Source organism: Myotis daubentonii, chromosome 2 (genome assembly GCF_963259705.1).
Source record: "Myotis daubentonii chromosome 2, mMyoDau2.1, whole genome shotgun sequence".
Classification (NCBI taxonomy): domain Eukaryota; kingdom Metazoa; phylum Chordata; class Mammalia; order Chiroptera; family Vespertilionidae; genus Myotis; species Myotis daubentonii.
Genome location: NC_081841.1, coordinates 52,796,330 through 52,812,346, shown reverse-complemented (window position 1 = coordinate 52,812,346; position 16,017 = coordinate 52,796,330). Strand labels below are relative to the sequence as shown.

Here is a 16,017-nt window from a genome sequence, read left to right as displayed (position 1 = left end):
CCCCTCATTGGTTAGGAAAGCCAAGGGTGCCCCCCTTTGTCTGAATAAGTCCTTCAGTCCCCAGTCCAATTATGCAGTTACCAGTTACTTAAGCATTCAAGTGTACCACCTACCCAGTATCAGTATGTACACACCAAGTCAAAAGGAAATGAACACTTTCAAAAAGGTATTACTCAGGAACTAGGTTTTATAGGAATATGTAACAAAAGTAGTTGAATTCAGAGTTTTTTCCATAATTGTATAAATGCTCACAGCACATAACATGCTTTAATCCTGTAGGCTAATAATTATACCCCAGTTCATCCCAGACCCTGTGTTGCATATTGTTGTTGGCGGTTGAAATGGCAACCACAATGCTTTCCACATCTCCTCCAGTCCATGAGGACCAGGTGGGACAAATCTGAGGTTCTTGACTTATCCCCACTAGAAGCCACATGGAATGGCATCTGGGGATTTGGGACCACAGTTCCAGAGGCAGGTCAATGCTTTGAATGGATCATTCATCGAGCACTGTGGAAGGTATTTTTTCAATGGCCTCTGTACCTCACAATTGACCTAAAGTGGAGCCCCATCCTGCTTGGAAATGGAGTTGTCAGAAACTTCTAGCAGCTGTGGACAAAGCCCACTCAGGTATCATGTCCAGAGATGTGACCCCATCACTGTGTTCTATGCAAAAAGTGGGTGGACCATGCGAGAAATACAGGAAAATGCTTCAATTTGGTGCATAATGCATGTTCATAAACAGCCTAGTTACTAAGTAATGGACTTTTGGAAGTTTCTATACTTTCTGAGCCACTCTATACATCACAGAAGGCTGCCTTTTCTGCTCCAGCATTGGTGCTACTGTCTATGTTCTTTATAAACGTGTGGCTGCATGTTCTCTTTCAATGGGTGCTCCCTAGGGACAGGACTGGGTCTGTGGGATTTCCTCTGAACAGCATCATCCTGCGCTGGAGCTTGCAGGAGTAGGCACTTAGTCTTAAGCTTTTGATAGGTGATGACAAAAGCCTATATCCCTCTTTCTCATCTGTCAGCTCCACCCAGGGAGGCAGAAAGACAAGGCAAATCCTCCTGAGGCAGATTTTCCATGAGCTCAGACGTCAGGGGTTCCCTCCTGCCTTCAGCTATGCTGGGGCAAATGCAGTACAGATTAACCCCCGGGCCTTAGACCACAGGCCTTCCTCAATCCCTGGCAATAAGAGACAGCACCAGACTGCAAGGAGGCTCTCCTGAGAGAGAGTAGAGGCTGGGCTCAGCAAGCTGCTGGGGAGGAGGCCAGCTGTCATTGGACTTACACAGCTTGCTTCAGTTTCTCTCACATAGTTGTCTGAACTATCACTCTTTGTTCTAATCTTGTTATGAAGGTCTGGCCTTCGCCACCCTGTTACTCTGGGAAGATATAACTCCACTAGGCTCTACTATGGAACATGATTCAGGATCAGTGGAGAGATTTCATCTAAAAAGTCAATTCTCTAGCCATCCAGTGTACCCTTCCCCCCCTCCCCGCCCCCTACTCCCCACCTATGAACACAACTCACTCCTGGATGCCAAAGCAGAAGGCTGGACTCCAGAGGAGGAAAGAAGTACTGCTTAGCTTGCTGGGGCAAGGGGGGGGGGGCGGGGGAGGGGGTGGATAGGCGGGAGGATGCCTGTCTAAAAGTGAATTAGGAAACACAGAGCATCTCCCCAGACCCAAAGAAAGATATAGAAAATCAAGGGCAAATGAATCAAGTACAAAGTTGACCTTAAGGGTGATGGGACTAGAAAAGAGTAGAATCAGAAATGGATCTGCCACAGGGTCCCTTCTCTCCAGCTCCTCCTTTACTGTCTCAGGAGCCCTCACCACCTCCCATGAGCCCTCTCAAGTGACCTCACTCATGCTCAGGGTCACTGGAATTGGATTCCAGGGCATCCTTCTCTGGCAGGTGGTAATGGAAAGTTTGAAAAAAGGTATATCGTTATATATAATATACACTGAGTGGCCAGATTATTATGACCCCATCAGTACAATGAAGTGGCAAAATACTTGTATCAGGAAATTGAATGATACTTTATATTGCTGGTGCTGTCTGGTGTGTATGTCAAACTTGGGATTGGGTAATTTGTTGAAGTTAAACCATCCTCTGATAAGCTAAATGGTTCAATGTGATGCCCCTGCTGCAATTAAATTATATACTTCATTCAGTGATGAGTCCACCCCCACCCTGGAAATAGATAAAATCAGGACTAAAGGCGGAACTGATCTGGTCACCTGTGCTAGTTGACTGCAGCCTGCCCCTGTGTGCACAGTCCAGAGGACAGATGAGGACCCAGCAGAGGAGCCTGACTCCAGAGGAGGGAAGGAGCAGCCTGCTGAGTTCCCGTCAATGACTCTGATCCTCCCTTCAACTTCCTACTACTGTTACTTTCCAGCAAGTTGGGCAAGGTGTTGCCTAGGCATCCGCCTATGTGTGACTTCTAGGTCCTTACTAATGCTGCTTTTATTTTCTTTCACCCCACCCCCTCATATCATACACTCACACACACACACACACACACACACACACGCGCGCGCACGCACAAGCTGCACCTGTGTTCCAGTTCTTGAAGCTTCTGGAGGGTGCCTGAATACACCAAGTCTTTTCCATACTTCCATTATAATAATGATATTAGCTCATCTTCATTGAGAACTTATGTGCAGGCACTGCTAAGGCCTTTATATTAATTATTTCCTATAATCCTCAGAATACTGAGAGATTGGTACAATTCCCACCCCCAGTTGACATCTGTAAAAATGAGTAATTTGCATACAGACACATGAAAGCCTGAGTACTAGGTCTCCAGAGCCCATGCTCTTAACCAGGGCTTGGCAAACATTTTCTTTTTTAAAATATATTTTTATTGATTTCAGAGAGGAAGGGAGAGGGAGAGATAGAAACATCAATGATGAGAGAAAATCATTGATCGGCTGCCTTCTGCACACCCACTACTGAGGATCAAGCCCACAACCCCCTGGGGCATGTGACCTGACCAGAATCAAACTATAATCTCCTGATCTATAGGTCAGCACTCAACCACTGAGCCACGCCGACAGGGAGGCAAACTTTTTCTTGAAAGGGTCAACTAGTAAATATTTTAGGCTTTGCAAGTCATATATTCTCTGTTACAACTACCCAACTCTGCCATCATAGTGTGAAAGTAGTCTTGGGCATTGACATGGACATAAAACACTGGGCAAATGCATGCTGCTCCCGCCTGACTTGCCAAAGCTTCCTACCCCACCTGATATCATCTGTGCCAAGCCTAAAGCCTCAGGCCCGAGAAAAGTAGCATGTATCAGAGCTCAGTGCCATGGGAAGGATCGTTTCTTTCCCAGAACTTGGTGACAGCACATTTCTTGGTCAACCATTGTGCAACCAGGGTGGAGGGAGAGGAGCTTCTTCCGTTGTCTTGAGAAGGTATCTCTTTCCAGCCAGATGCTGAGTTAGCACCTCCTTTGGGTAGGAAATGCCCTGCCCTCCTGGATGCTGTGCCCCTAAAAACATTGGAAAGATGGGACTGCTTATAAAATAGTACCAGGTCCTGTCCTCAGGTCACCCCAATGTGGGAGTTTGTCTTTCCTCCCCTGGTTTCCCATTTAACCAGATGTTCTCATAGAACAACATGCCTACAATTGCTCTCAATGCTCATTGCACTCAGTTTTTAATGTCTGGACTGAAAAAAATAAGAACATCCTCCTCCTCTAAACCAAACACAACACTCATCCGACAGCCTTCTCTCCTCTGAGAAGATGTGTAGAGATTTAAGATTTCAAGAGCTGAGATTAGAAATATACACACGAAAGTTACTTGTGACAGCATCACACATGTAAGGGCACATTTTTATGATTCACTGCTTCTATATGCCCCTCAACTTTCTCTCCACACCCATTAAGATGTCTGATCCTTGAACCCAAAAAATATCAAAATCTGTGGGAATCAAAATTTAGTGAATTTCTTAATGATTTTTGTCCTACTCATTTTAGATTCTTTAAGTTAAGCTCTAAGTGAACACTTGCAAACAGCAGAGAAATGGTGTCCCATGAATTCCAGTTGGAAAGACAAGCTGACATGATCATCAGTTCAACGGAAAAGCACACTTAGGGAGGGAAGTACAGGCATGGGGAGAAACTCAGAGGCAGAGTGGCCTTGGGTGAAGGTTCTTATCCTCTCAGGAAACTAGCAATTGGGAAGTTTATGGAATAGGACAGAGAGCAATTGTGATGGAAAAGCTCAACCCTTTTGTCCTTCTTGCCTTGCAAAGGAAGGTTTTAACCCCAAAGTATCCCCCATTCCCATGACAAGGCCACCAGGAACAACATGTGGCAGCTCCCGAAGAAAGGGCAGGTTCAGACGAGCTGGAAAAAAACACTGCAGGCCACTTCTTGCTCAGGGCATTGAGCAAATACCTGTGAGCCCTCGGAGACAGTCCCACCCTGATGAAAAGGGTGGTGCTGGTAGACCAGAAAACCTGTGTGGGAAGGGGACACAGAGGAGCGGCTGAGTAAGCAGAAGGAAGAGACAATTACACAAATCAGTGCCTTGTCTCCTTTGTTTGAGATCATGACTAACTCATGACTTCAGTGAAATCATATCCAGCCTTATTGTATGGGGATCAAGACAAGGCTGGAGGGCAGGAGAATTTCTCCATGAATAAAGGAAGCCAAATATACATTCTTCATATTTCATACCTTTCTAGGTGCTGGGGGTGACCTCACTATTTGTAAAGCCCAACCCTCCCCAATCTGCAAGCTCACCTTCCAGGACTGAGCCCAGCCCATTTCCACTATATATAAACTGCTGCCTGCAAACTCATCACACACCTGCTGCTCTCAGCTCTACCCTCCAGCCTCTCACGCCTTCTTCAGCCTTCTCATCTTCAGGAACCATGTCGAGCAAATCCACCATCAGGACCCAAAGCAGCAGCCACCGTGGCTTCAGTGCCAGCTCAGCCAGAGTCCCTGGGGTCAGCCGCTCTGGCTTCAGCAGTGTCTCCGTGTGCCGCTCCAGGGGCAGTGGAGGCCTCGGTGGAGTGTGTGGAGGAGCTGGCTTTGGCAGCAGGAGCCTCTATGGCCTGGGGGGCTCCAAGAGGATTTCCATCGGAGGTGGCAGCTGTGCCATCAGTGGAGGATATGGTGGCAGAGTTGGAGGTGGCTTTGGCTTTGGAGGTGGAGCCGGGAGTGGATTTGGTTTTGGCGGTGGATCTGGTGGTGGCTTTGGGCTCGGTGGTGGAGCTGGCTTTGGTGGTGGCTATGGGGGCGCTGGCTTCCCTGTGTGCCCCCCTGGAGGCATCCAAGAGGTCACGATCAACCAGAATCTCCTCACTCCTCTGAACCTGCAAATCGACCCCACCATCCAGCGGGTGAGGACTGAGGAGCGGGAGCAGATCAAGACCCTCAACAACAAGTTCGCCTCCTTCATTGACAAGGTGAGCCAGGAGGACCTGTTTTCCAGTGGGGACCCAGAGTCCCCAAAGTAGAGGACCAACACATGTTCTCTCGGGGGGAGAATAGGGTGGAGGGAAAAAGGGACTCAGCCTGGCTCCCTCCTGGGATGCCAGATTAGCTCCATGTTGATCACAGGCAGAAGGAGATGGAAACCATTTAGAACTGCTGAATTTCTTAAATGTCTCTCATTCCTGTCCAGGAAAAATTCTCAACTTTTGATACCCATGGAACAAAGGGAAAACAATGAGAAAATGGAAAGAGTTAGCTTTACCTTCTGAAGAATCTAAGACATTAAAAATAAAATTCCAGTGGAAAACAGCTCTAGGGCTCTGTGCAAGAGGAAAAAGTGTGACAGGAAAATAAAAATTAATATATTTCAGCATGATTTAGAAAAAAAGACTCAGAAACACTTACATATCCATTGAAATGCTAAATTTGTAGAATTAAGTAGTGACCATTGAGGAAGCTTGTTTTAGAAAAGACTTGTGTACTAAATGAAACTTAGATTGTAATATAATCATAATAAGATTAGAATTTAATAATCATATTCTAAACACTTACATTCCTTTAACTGAGGTATTATCTTTAAAAAAAGCTTTGTGCAATATCTCATTTGAAACTAGATGAGTGATTGTAATTGTCAAGAGAAAGAAGTAATGTTGGAAGTCACTGATAAGTTTGAATAAATTAAGGGGTGAGAGCATCTCAGTGCCCATGGAAAATTTTCAGTGGTGAGATTGATCTGGGGAAAGAAAAGCAGGACTGTCACATGCATTTCTGTATGTGCTCTATAGAAGCCCAGCACACAGATATACTTGGGGACCCAAGCATAAATATCTTTCTTCCATCATTCATCAGGCAAATAACCAACTTGTGTTCCTCCAGGTGCGATTCCTAGAGCAGCAGAACAAGGTTCTGGACACCAAGTGGACCCTGCTGCAGGAGCAGGGCACCAAGACCGTGAGGCAGAACCTGGAGCCTTTGTTTGAGCAGTACATCAACAACCTCAGGAGACAGCTGGACAGTATCCTTGGGGAGAGAGGCCGCCTGGACTCAGAGCTCAGAGGCATGCAGGACATGGTGGAGGACTTCAAGAGCAAGTGAGTTAAGGAGAGATATGGATTCAGTTGTCTAAAGCACACACTTCAAGACCACTGGGAGTCCAGGTCCAGATGTGGTCATGATCTATCACAAAACATGTCCATAAAAATGTAAATCACAAATGTTGCTTAAGAACAAACCTGAAAGAAAAATGGGCTATATGGGTGGAAAGGGAGAGTAAAAGAGGAAACAATTTAGGGACCACAAAAGGCATTTTGAGGGTTACTGTCAAGAAATCTGAACTTTGACATGTCCATTATGGAAAGTTCTGACCCCAGGCTGCCTTTTCTGTATCATTGTCACCACTGAACTATGCATTTCTCATTCTAGATATGAAGATGAAATCAACAAGCGCACTGCTGCGGAGAATGAATTTGTGACTCTGAAGAAGGTGAGCTGATTACAACCAAGAGTTCATGTTTCTTTGCAAAGGAAGAAAACTCTGGCGTCCTCCCCACATCTGAGAGGACAAAAGTGGGGAGGCTAAAAGGTGGGCAGATGGGGAAGGAGGGCTCAGCTAACCCCATGGTGTTGGCTTATTCCCCAGGATGTGGATGCTGCCTACATGAATAAGGTTGAACTACAAGCCAAGGTAGATGCTCTCATGGATGAGATCAACTTCACCAGAGCCTTCTATGAAGCCGTAAGCATCTCCCCCTTCATTTGAATTACTCTAATGGGGTTCTGCAAAAGGGTGGAAGATCTTGGGGTTGGGGAGCCTGTAAACTTTACAGGAGAAAATGATCTGACCATCTTATGTCCTGCAGGAACTGGCTCAGATGCAGACGCACATCTCAGACACTTCTGTGGTCCTTTCCATGGACAACAACCGTGACCTGGACCTGGACAGCATCATTGCTGAAGTCAAGGCCCAATATGAGGAGATTGCTCAGAGGAGCCGGACTGAGGCTGAGTCCTGGTACCAGACCAAGGTGAGCTGTGAGTGGGAAGCTGTTGAGTAATTCCTGTGCTCACTCCCTAAACACCAACAAGATTACCAGTCTTCACAGGGAAAATGCACTTCTAGGAAGCTGAATGTGTACCTTGCACTGATAGAGTAAATGGTTACATTATTTATGTGCAATTCTGTAAGTCAAAGAAACTCAAGCAAGAGGAAAGCTAATGTAGATAAGAACCTAGTGATCATTGCTTTAGCTTCACACTGACTCTGGCTCCTAGAAAACCAGTGCAGGACAGTGCTGGTTCTGAAGAGAATTAGAAAGGCAGTGATTTCATGATAAGGTAGGTCTGAGATTAGTGTAGAGGATCCAGTGACCTAGTAACATCAGCATTTCCTAAAATCTTTTTTGAAAAGCCATTGGGTTGAATTTATTAAAAGCCTGACACAGTGTGACAGTCCGTGTTAACCTGTGAAAGGCCATATACATCAGCTTCTCTCCCTCTTTGCTACAGTATGAGGAGCTTCAGGTCACAGCTGGCAGACACGGAGATGACCTGCGCAACACCAAGCAGGAGATTGCTGAGATCAACCGCATGATCCAGAGGCTGAGATCTGAGATTGACCATGTCAAGAAACAGGTATGGTGGGGACTAAGGAAAATAAAAGCATCCTTTCCTTGCTAGACCACCACGTGGTCACCAACCATCATTTTTTATTCCTGGGAATTTGGGAGACAATAGGGAGAGGACACCATGCAGTGTCTACCCTGAGTGAGTTCCCACAGTTAGGTGGATAGATCCCAACCCAAGAGCATAAACAGGTGAATAAAACCAGCTTCCCCTGTCAGAGCTGTAAAACATAGTCTAGAATCATTGAAGAGAGATGGGAACATTTGATTTGGGAATGAACAAAACTGGGAAAGAAAAGGCAGGCCAGGAAGTGAGGAAGACTGGTGTAAATCTGCTCAAGATTCAAGGTAAAAAAAAATGATAGTCAAGCAAAGACACCGGACAAAGATCAGTGTCACCTAAAATTGTGAGGTATAAGAAACCCATCACCTCCATGAGAATGTTTGTGATTTTGTACAAGTTAGTGTGGCTGCTACATAAGATTATCAAAAGCTGTCAAGATTCAAAACAAGTTAGTGGGTACATTTCTTCCTTTGTCCCCTAATCTATATCTGCTGTAGTACCTTCTACCAGTCAGCCCCCACAACCTCATGCAGGGTGGTTAATACAAAGGGGCACAGGTTTTTTCAGATGACTCATAAATTAGATAAGGTTTGCAGATGGAAAAAGACTGGATAGAAAGGGTCTGAGCTGCATTTCCATGCTATCAGGGCTCTGGCTCTCTTCATCACTGGGAAATAGGAACCACAGCTAGTCTCGGGAGGACTAGATTGCAAGTTCATTCTGCTTATCTCCCCCTCTAGTGCGCCAACCTGCAGGCCGCCATTGCTGATGCTGAGCAGCGTGGAGAGCTGGCCCTCAAGGATGCCAAGAGCAAGCTGGTTGAGCTGGAAGACGCCCTGCAGAAAGCCAAGCAGGACATGGCCCGGCTCCTGAAGGAGTACCAGGAGCTGATGAATGTCAAGCTGGCCCTGGATGTGGAGATTGCCACCTACAGGAAGCTGCTGGAAGGCGAGGAGTGCAGGTGGGCAACTCACAACCTCCTCTATCATCTGGGTGCTTCTCCATGATGTGCAGCCAGTGAGCCCAAGCTTAAAGCACCCTAGTGATGGCCATAATTATTACTCTCAGAGAACCATGGAAGAGGCAGTTTCCCCATGGATGGTCCTCACATGGAGGCTTTCGCTGTCAGTGCTGTAAAATATAGTCTAGAAGCATTGAACAGAGATGACATGAGAACAGTTGATGTGGGAATGGAGGAAACTGGGAAAGAAAAGGCAGGCCACACTGGTCCAGTAGTGGTTCTCGGAGGTCTCATGGTCTCTGTGTTTCTTCCTTTCTAGGCTGAGTGGGGAAGGCGTTGGACCAGTCAACATCTGTAAGTATCTTTGCTTGCCTCCTTCCCTTACCCTTGTGTTCTTCTGACTTGACTCAGGCTGACATAATGAGCTCACCATGTCTGCGTATCCTTGTCCTCCTCCCCTCCACAGCTGTGGTGCAGTCCACCGTCTCCAGTGGTTATGGCAGTGCTGGTGGTGTCGGCAGTGGCTTTGGCCTGGGCGGAGGCAGCGGCTACTCCTATGGCAGTGGTCACAGCCTTGGAGGTGGCTTCAGTTCTGGCAGTGGCAGAGGCTTTGGAGGTGGCCTCGGCTCTGCTGGGGGCAGCAGTTCCACCATCAAATACAGCACCACCTCATCCACCACCAGGAAGGGCTACAAGCACTGAAGTCCTCCCGTTGGCTCTTGGTCCCACATTGTCTTAGCCCCCCTCTCCAGCCGCATGGCCTTCTCTTCAGTTTGCTTCTTTTCCCCTGCTACTTAATTCTCTTAGTCCTTGAGTTAGAACTGAAGTTGCTAAGTTCCCTCATTTCTCCTCTCTTGACATACCAGTTCCATTTGAACTTCATTTGCTCACCATCAGAAGGTCACTGGTTGGGTTGGACTCTAGACTCTAGAACAGAGCAATGTCTTGCTTTCTACTGGCCCAGGAATTCCCCATCTTCCACACAGTGGTCATGAAAGCATAAGTCACTAGTTCTATCATGTATAGTCTGTATCCCTGCTATGTTTCCTCTGGTATTGCTCCCTTGTATTGCTAAATAAAGCAGATGTGTATTATAATGCATGTTTTATATTGCCTTGGTTTGTTACCAATGGATTTTGAGCTGTTTAATCTGACAAATTCCTTTTCATGAATGAGGAGACTCCCAGTCCCCATGTGCCTCACTCCCCTTCTTTAGAGAACTTCAATAAACAGCCCTTTGGCAACCTCATGTTCAAAATTCCTCCCAAATTAGATTCCATGTAATGTTTGGCAGGTGGAGTTTTAGGGATCATTGTTGTTAAGTCTGTTTTTACTGCACATTTCAGATACTAGCAGCTTCACTTCTCTGACCTGGCGTCTAAGCCTCCACCTCTTTCTGCCCCAGTATTTGCTCATATGCCCAGAGAAACACATTACTGTCCAATTAGAGCAAAAGAACATTGACAATAGAATAAGATATTTAATTTATACTTACAATTGTCTTCATGACCAATAAATGTATCTGATAAGATATATATCAAGAAACATTAAGCCTGAGTAAAGTAGGTTGCCCACTCCTGACTGATATTACATGTCTGGAGATATATCCTGAGAAAGTGGTTCAAATTCAGAAAGTTGTACACCATAGATGTGAATCCCAATAGTCTTCACAACAGAAAAAGGTGTAAACGCTAGAGCTGATCTAATTAAGGTTTCCATGATTCAGACTCGCAACTCAGATGCTGATTTCTTGAAGTATAAAGGCAAAACAAGAATAATTCCCACCTGCTTATACTGTAAACCTGTCACAGAGACTCAAGGAAGTAGAAGTCCTTGTTGCTCCAAAAAGGGCCCTGCATTCTCTCAGGTATGCCCTGACCTGCTTTGACTTCTGTGAATAAGTATGGAAAACTCAGACACAGCGTAACAGTGGTCTGTCAGCTTTTGCTTCCCGAGGGCAGTCATTGTCTCCAGTTCGTTATTATTTTTGTTTTGTTTTGTTTGTTGTGGGTCCCCCCCCCCCAATCCCCAGGTTCTCACACCACAAGAGAAATTTTCTTGATTTAGCTAATTTATAGAGGGTGTTTCTGGATCCTGCTCTGTCAGAATCTTGCTGTGCTCACCTCTAACCATTCCTCCAGCAACATGGGGACCCTCTCACTTCAGCATCTCTTCAGTTTCTGCCCAGAATTTCCCCAACAGCAGATGTATGATGACTGGCTTCCAAAGTCTAAGCCCACTCACTACACTTTTTATTGCGTATTCACAAAGAATAATGGAAATAAAATAACTAACAAGGCAAATTATCTAGCATATAGAAATACACAAAAGAGGCTTAAAAACAGTATATATATGTAATATACATATATTTAAATTAAAATCTTACGTGTGTGGATATTAAAACTATAATAAAGAAATTAAAACTATAATAAAAAAAAGAAATGGTCCCGAATTTTGACAATCTCTTCTAGGAAAGAGAAGCAGAAGGAGCACTTTCTAACTCATTCTATGAGGGTAGCATTACTTTAATACCAAAACTAGATAAAGAGATTTCAAGAAAGGAAAACTACAGCCCAATACCTCTTATGGACATAGACATGAAAATGCCCAACAAAATATGTATTATCAATTAAATCCAACAATGTATAAAAAGAAGTATACACCACAACCAAGTGAGGTTTATTTCAGATATGCAAGTCTGGTTCAACATTCAAATCAACCAGTATAATCCACCATAGCAAAAGGCTAAAGAAGAAAAATCATCTGATTGTATTAATAAATGCTGGAAAGGTATATGACAAAATCCAACATCGTTAACGATTTTTAAAAATCTCAGTAAACAAGGAATAGAAGGCAACTTTCTCATCTTAATAAAGAACACACACTTTCTAGTAAGGACTTCCTCCTTCCCTTCCGAGATTGAGAACAAGGCAAGTATGTGTTCTCTATCCACTTTTATTCAACACTAGAGGCCCAGTGCATGAAATTTGTGCATGGGTAGGGTCCCTAGGCCTGGCCAGCGATCAGGGCCAATTGGAACCTTCCGGCTGCTGGCTGGGGCCTTTCTTCATTCTGCACTACCCCCCTGGTGGTCAGCGCACATCATAGTGAGCGATTGAACTCCTGGTCTCCCAGTCAAACTCCTGAGGGGACACTTTGCATATTAGCCTTATATAGAGAGAGATTGTACTGGATGTTCTAACTAGTACAATAATATGAGAGAGAAAATTAAATATCATACAGATTAGAAATGAAGAAATAAACCTGTCTTTATTATCAAATGATATGATAGCCTGTGGAGAAAATCTAGAAACATTATCAAAAACTGCCTGGAACTAATAAGCCAGTACAGTAGGCCCCCCCCGCCCCCCCCCACCTTAACAGGGATAAATTCTAAGACCTTAAGTGGATGTCTGAAACCATAGATAGTACCAAACCCCATATATTACCCTATCTAATAAAAGAGAAACATGGTAATTAGCATGCATCTGCTACTCTTCCCATTGGCTAATCAGCGAGATATGCAAATTAACTGCCAGCCAAGATGGCGGCTGGCAGCCAGGCAGCTTGAAACTAACATGAGGCTTGCTTGCTTCAGTGACGGAGGAAACCAGTGTTCCCCACCTGCCTTGCCGGCCTCTGAGCTTGCAGTTTGAAACATTGTTACAAATATAGAAGCTAAGCAAAACCCCAGAAACCTGCTTTCAGCCCACTGGGATCTCAGAGCTGGAGTTGATACAGAATTTCGATTATAGAACCCAAACAAACCAGATACCTGCTTTCAGCAGCTGAGGCCTCAGAGCTGGAGCCAGAGCTAAAGCTGGCCCAGAATAAAGAAAAAAAAGGAGCAGTTGGGAGCTTCAGTCACCCGCCAGCCTGAAAACAGCCATCAGCCCCTCACCCAGGCTGGCCAGGCACCCCAGTGGGGACCCCCACCCTGATCCAGGACACCCTTCAGGGAAAGCCAGCCGGCCCCCACTCATGCACCAGGCCTCTATCCTATATAGTAAAAGGGTAATATGCCTCCCAGCACCGGGATCAGTGGAGCTGTGAGGCCTCCCGGCACTGGGATCAGTGTGACAGGGGGCAGTGCCCAAACCCCCTGATCGCCCTGCGGCTCTGTGTGTGACAGGGGGCAGGGCCACAACCTCCCTATCCGCCCTGCTCTGTTCGTGACAGGGGAAGGCGCCCCAACCCCTTGATCAGCCCTGCTCTGTGCCTGATAGAGGGGAGCTCCCCAACCCCCTGATCACCCTGCGGCTCTGTGTGTGACAGGGTGCGGCGCCACCCCCCCTCCCCCCACGGGCCCTGCTCTGTGTGTGACGGGGTAGAGCCATAACCTCCTCATCGGCCCTGCCCTGAGTGTGAGAGTGGCGGCGCCCCAACCCCCTGATCCGCCCTGCTCTGTGCATGACAGGGGGGAGCTCCCCAACCCTCTGATCGGCCCTGCTCTGTGCGTGACAGGGGGTGGTGCTGCAACCTCCCTATCGACCCTGTCTTGAGTGTGACAGGGGGCGGTGCCCCAACCCCCCAATCGGCCCTACCCTGAGCGTGACTGAGGGTGGCATCGCAACCTCCCGATCTGCCCTGCTCTGTGCATGACAGGGGGTGGTGCCCCAACTCCCCAATTGGCCCTGCTCTGAGCTCGACCAGGGGCTGTACCTAGGGATTGGGCCTGCACTCTGCCACTCGGGAGCAGGCCTAAGGCAGCAGGTTGTTATCTCCCGAGGGGTCCCAGGCTGCGAGAGGGCACAGGCCGGGCTGAGGGACCCTCCCCCCTATCCGGAGTGCGCAAACTTTTGTGCACCGGGCCTCTAGTATATATATACTACCCTCGCAGTCTGGGACCCCTCGCGGGATGACCACCTGCTGGCTTAGGCCTGCTCCCCAGGGGGATTGGGCCTAAGCTGGCAGTCAGACATCCCTCTGGAAGCCTGGCAGCCCTCAGGGGATGTCCACTTGCCAGCAGGGAGCAGACCTAAGCTGCAGTCGGACATCCTTAGTGCTGCTGAGGAGGCAGGAGAAGCTCCCACCACCACCGCTGTACTGGCAGCCGTCAGCCTGGCTTGTGGCTGAGCAGAGCTCCCCCATGTGGGAGAACACTGACCACCAGAGGGCAGCTCCTACATTGAGCGTCTACCCCCTGGTGGTCAGTGTGTGTCATAGCGACCAGTCATTCCCAGTCTTTCTGATGTTAGGGTCAGTTTGCATATTACCCTTTTACTATATAGGATAGAGGCCTGGTGCATGGGTGGGGGCTGGCTGGTTTGCCCAGAAGGGTGTCCCAGATCAGGGTGGGTGTCCTGCTTGGGTGCCTGGCCAGCCTGGGTGAGGGGCTGATGGCTGTTTTCAGGCTGGCCACACCCCCTTTAGGGTGGGGGTCCCCACTGGGGTTCCTGGCCAGTCTGGGTGAGGGGCTGAGGGCTGTTTTCAGGCTGGCCGGTGACTGAAGCTCCCAGCCGCTCCTTTTTTTTCTTTTTTCTTTTATTCTGGGATTTATTCATCTTTTATAATTGAAACTTTGTTGCTGTCACTGGAGCTGAGAGTCAGCTCCTACTCGCTCCAGCTCTGAGGCCACGGCCTGCTGAAAGCAGGTATCTGGGGTTTGTTTAGCTTCTATAATTGAAACTTTGTTGCTTTCAGAGCTCAGAGCCGGGCCGTGGCAGGCGGGGAACCTTGGCTTCCTCCATCACTGGAGCAAGCAAGCCTCCTGCTCGCTTCAGCTGCGTGGCTGCCGGCCGCCATCTTGGTTGGGTTAATTTGCATATTGTGCTGATTAGCCAATGGGAGGCATAGTGAAGGTACAGTCAATTACCATGTTTGTTTGTTATTAGATAGGATATATATACATACTATATTTTATTCCAATTCATATATGCCTCTTCACTTAAAGGAAGTACTTTATGACTTCTCTTTGGTATATCTGAATTGTCAGCATCACTAGTCATGGGTTTTGAGGCCATTATAAATAAGAGTTACTTGATCACAAACACTGTTTTATTGTGACAGTTGATCTAATAATTGAGATAGCTACTAAGTGACTAATGAGCCAGTAGTATGTTCAGTGTAGATACACTGAACAAAGGGATGATTCACATGCCAGGTGGGACAGAGTGGAATAGCACGATATTTTATCAGCCTACTCAGAACAGAATGCAATTTAAAACTTATGAATTATTTATTTTTGGAAATTTTGATTTAATAGTTTAGGACCATGGTTCACTGTGGGTAACTGAAACCATGGAAAATGAAACCATAAATAAGGGGGAACTACTCTATATAAAAGTCAATTTTGTATTATGTCAGCAATGAAGAACTGAAAATTGATATTTTAAATTTTTTATAAAAGATTAAATACTTAAGTATATATATAAAACTATGTGGAGAATCTATATGTGGAAAATTATAAAATACTGATGAAGAAAATCACAGGCATAAACATATGAAGAGATATTCCTTCATGGATTGGAAGACTCAATATCATTAAAATATCGATTCTTCCCAATTTGGTATACAGATTCAACACAATCTCAGTTGAAATTCCAGCAATCTCTTGTAGATTCTAAAGATTCAAGTTGATTCTAAAGTCTATATGGAAAGGCAAGGTTAAATAGGTGAAGCACAGGGAAGGGGGGGGGGGGGTTAGGGTGATGATTCTCTTCTGTATGATACTATAATGGTGAATTCACAACGCTATGCATTTGTAAAATCTTATAGAATTTTGCAGCACATCGTGAACCTGAATGTTAGAAGTTTTTAAAAAGAATAACCTATGAGGTTAAGAAATCCCAGGATGAAATGCATGATGTGAAATGAATCTCTCTGTATTACAAATGTGTAAAACAACCTCATTGAGAGGTGTGGGGACTAAAAAGGCTGACCTAAGTAATTTTGGAAA

General features: G+C 46.2%; 1 protein-coding gene across 1 annotated transcript; it reads left to right on the top strand.

Moving 5' to 3' along the window:
* The first annotated feature begins 4,803 nt into the window (after positions 1-4,803).
* On the top strand, positions 4,804-10,216 carry LOC132227623 (keratin, type II cytoskeletal 6A-like). Its single transcript, XM_059682951.1, has 9 exons — positions 4,804-5,445; positions 6,350-6,564; positions 6,896-6,956; positions 7,113-7,208; positions 7,333-7,497; positions 7,979-8,104; positions 8,899-9,119; positions 9,439-9,473; positions 9,586-10,216. Exons 1-9 carry the CDS (start codon positions 4,906-4,908, stop codon positions 9,819-9,821), a joined length of 1,695 nt encoding a protein of 564 aa, XP_059538934.1. The 5' UTR covers positions 4,804-4,905; the 3' UTR covers positions 9,822-10,216.
* Positions 10,217-16,017: the final 5,801 nt, after the last annotated feature.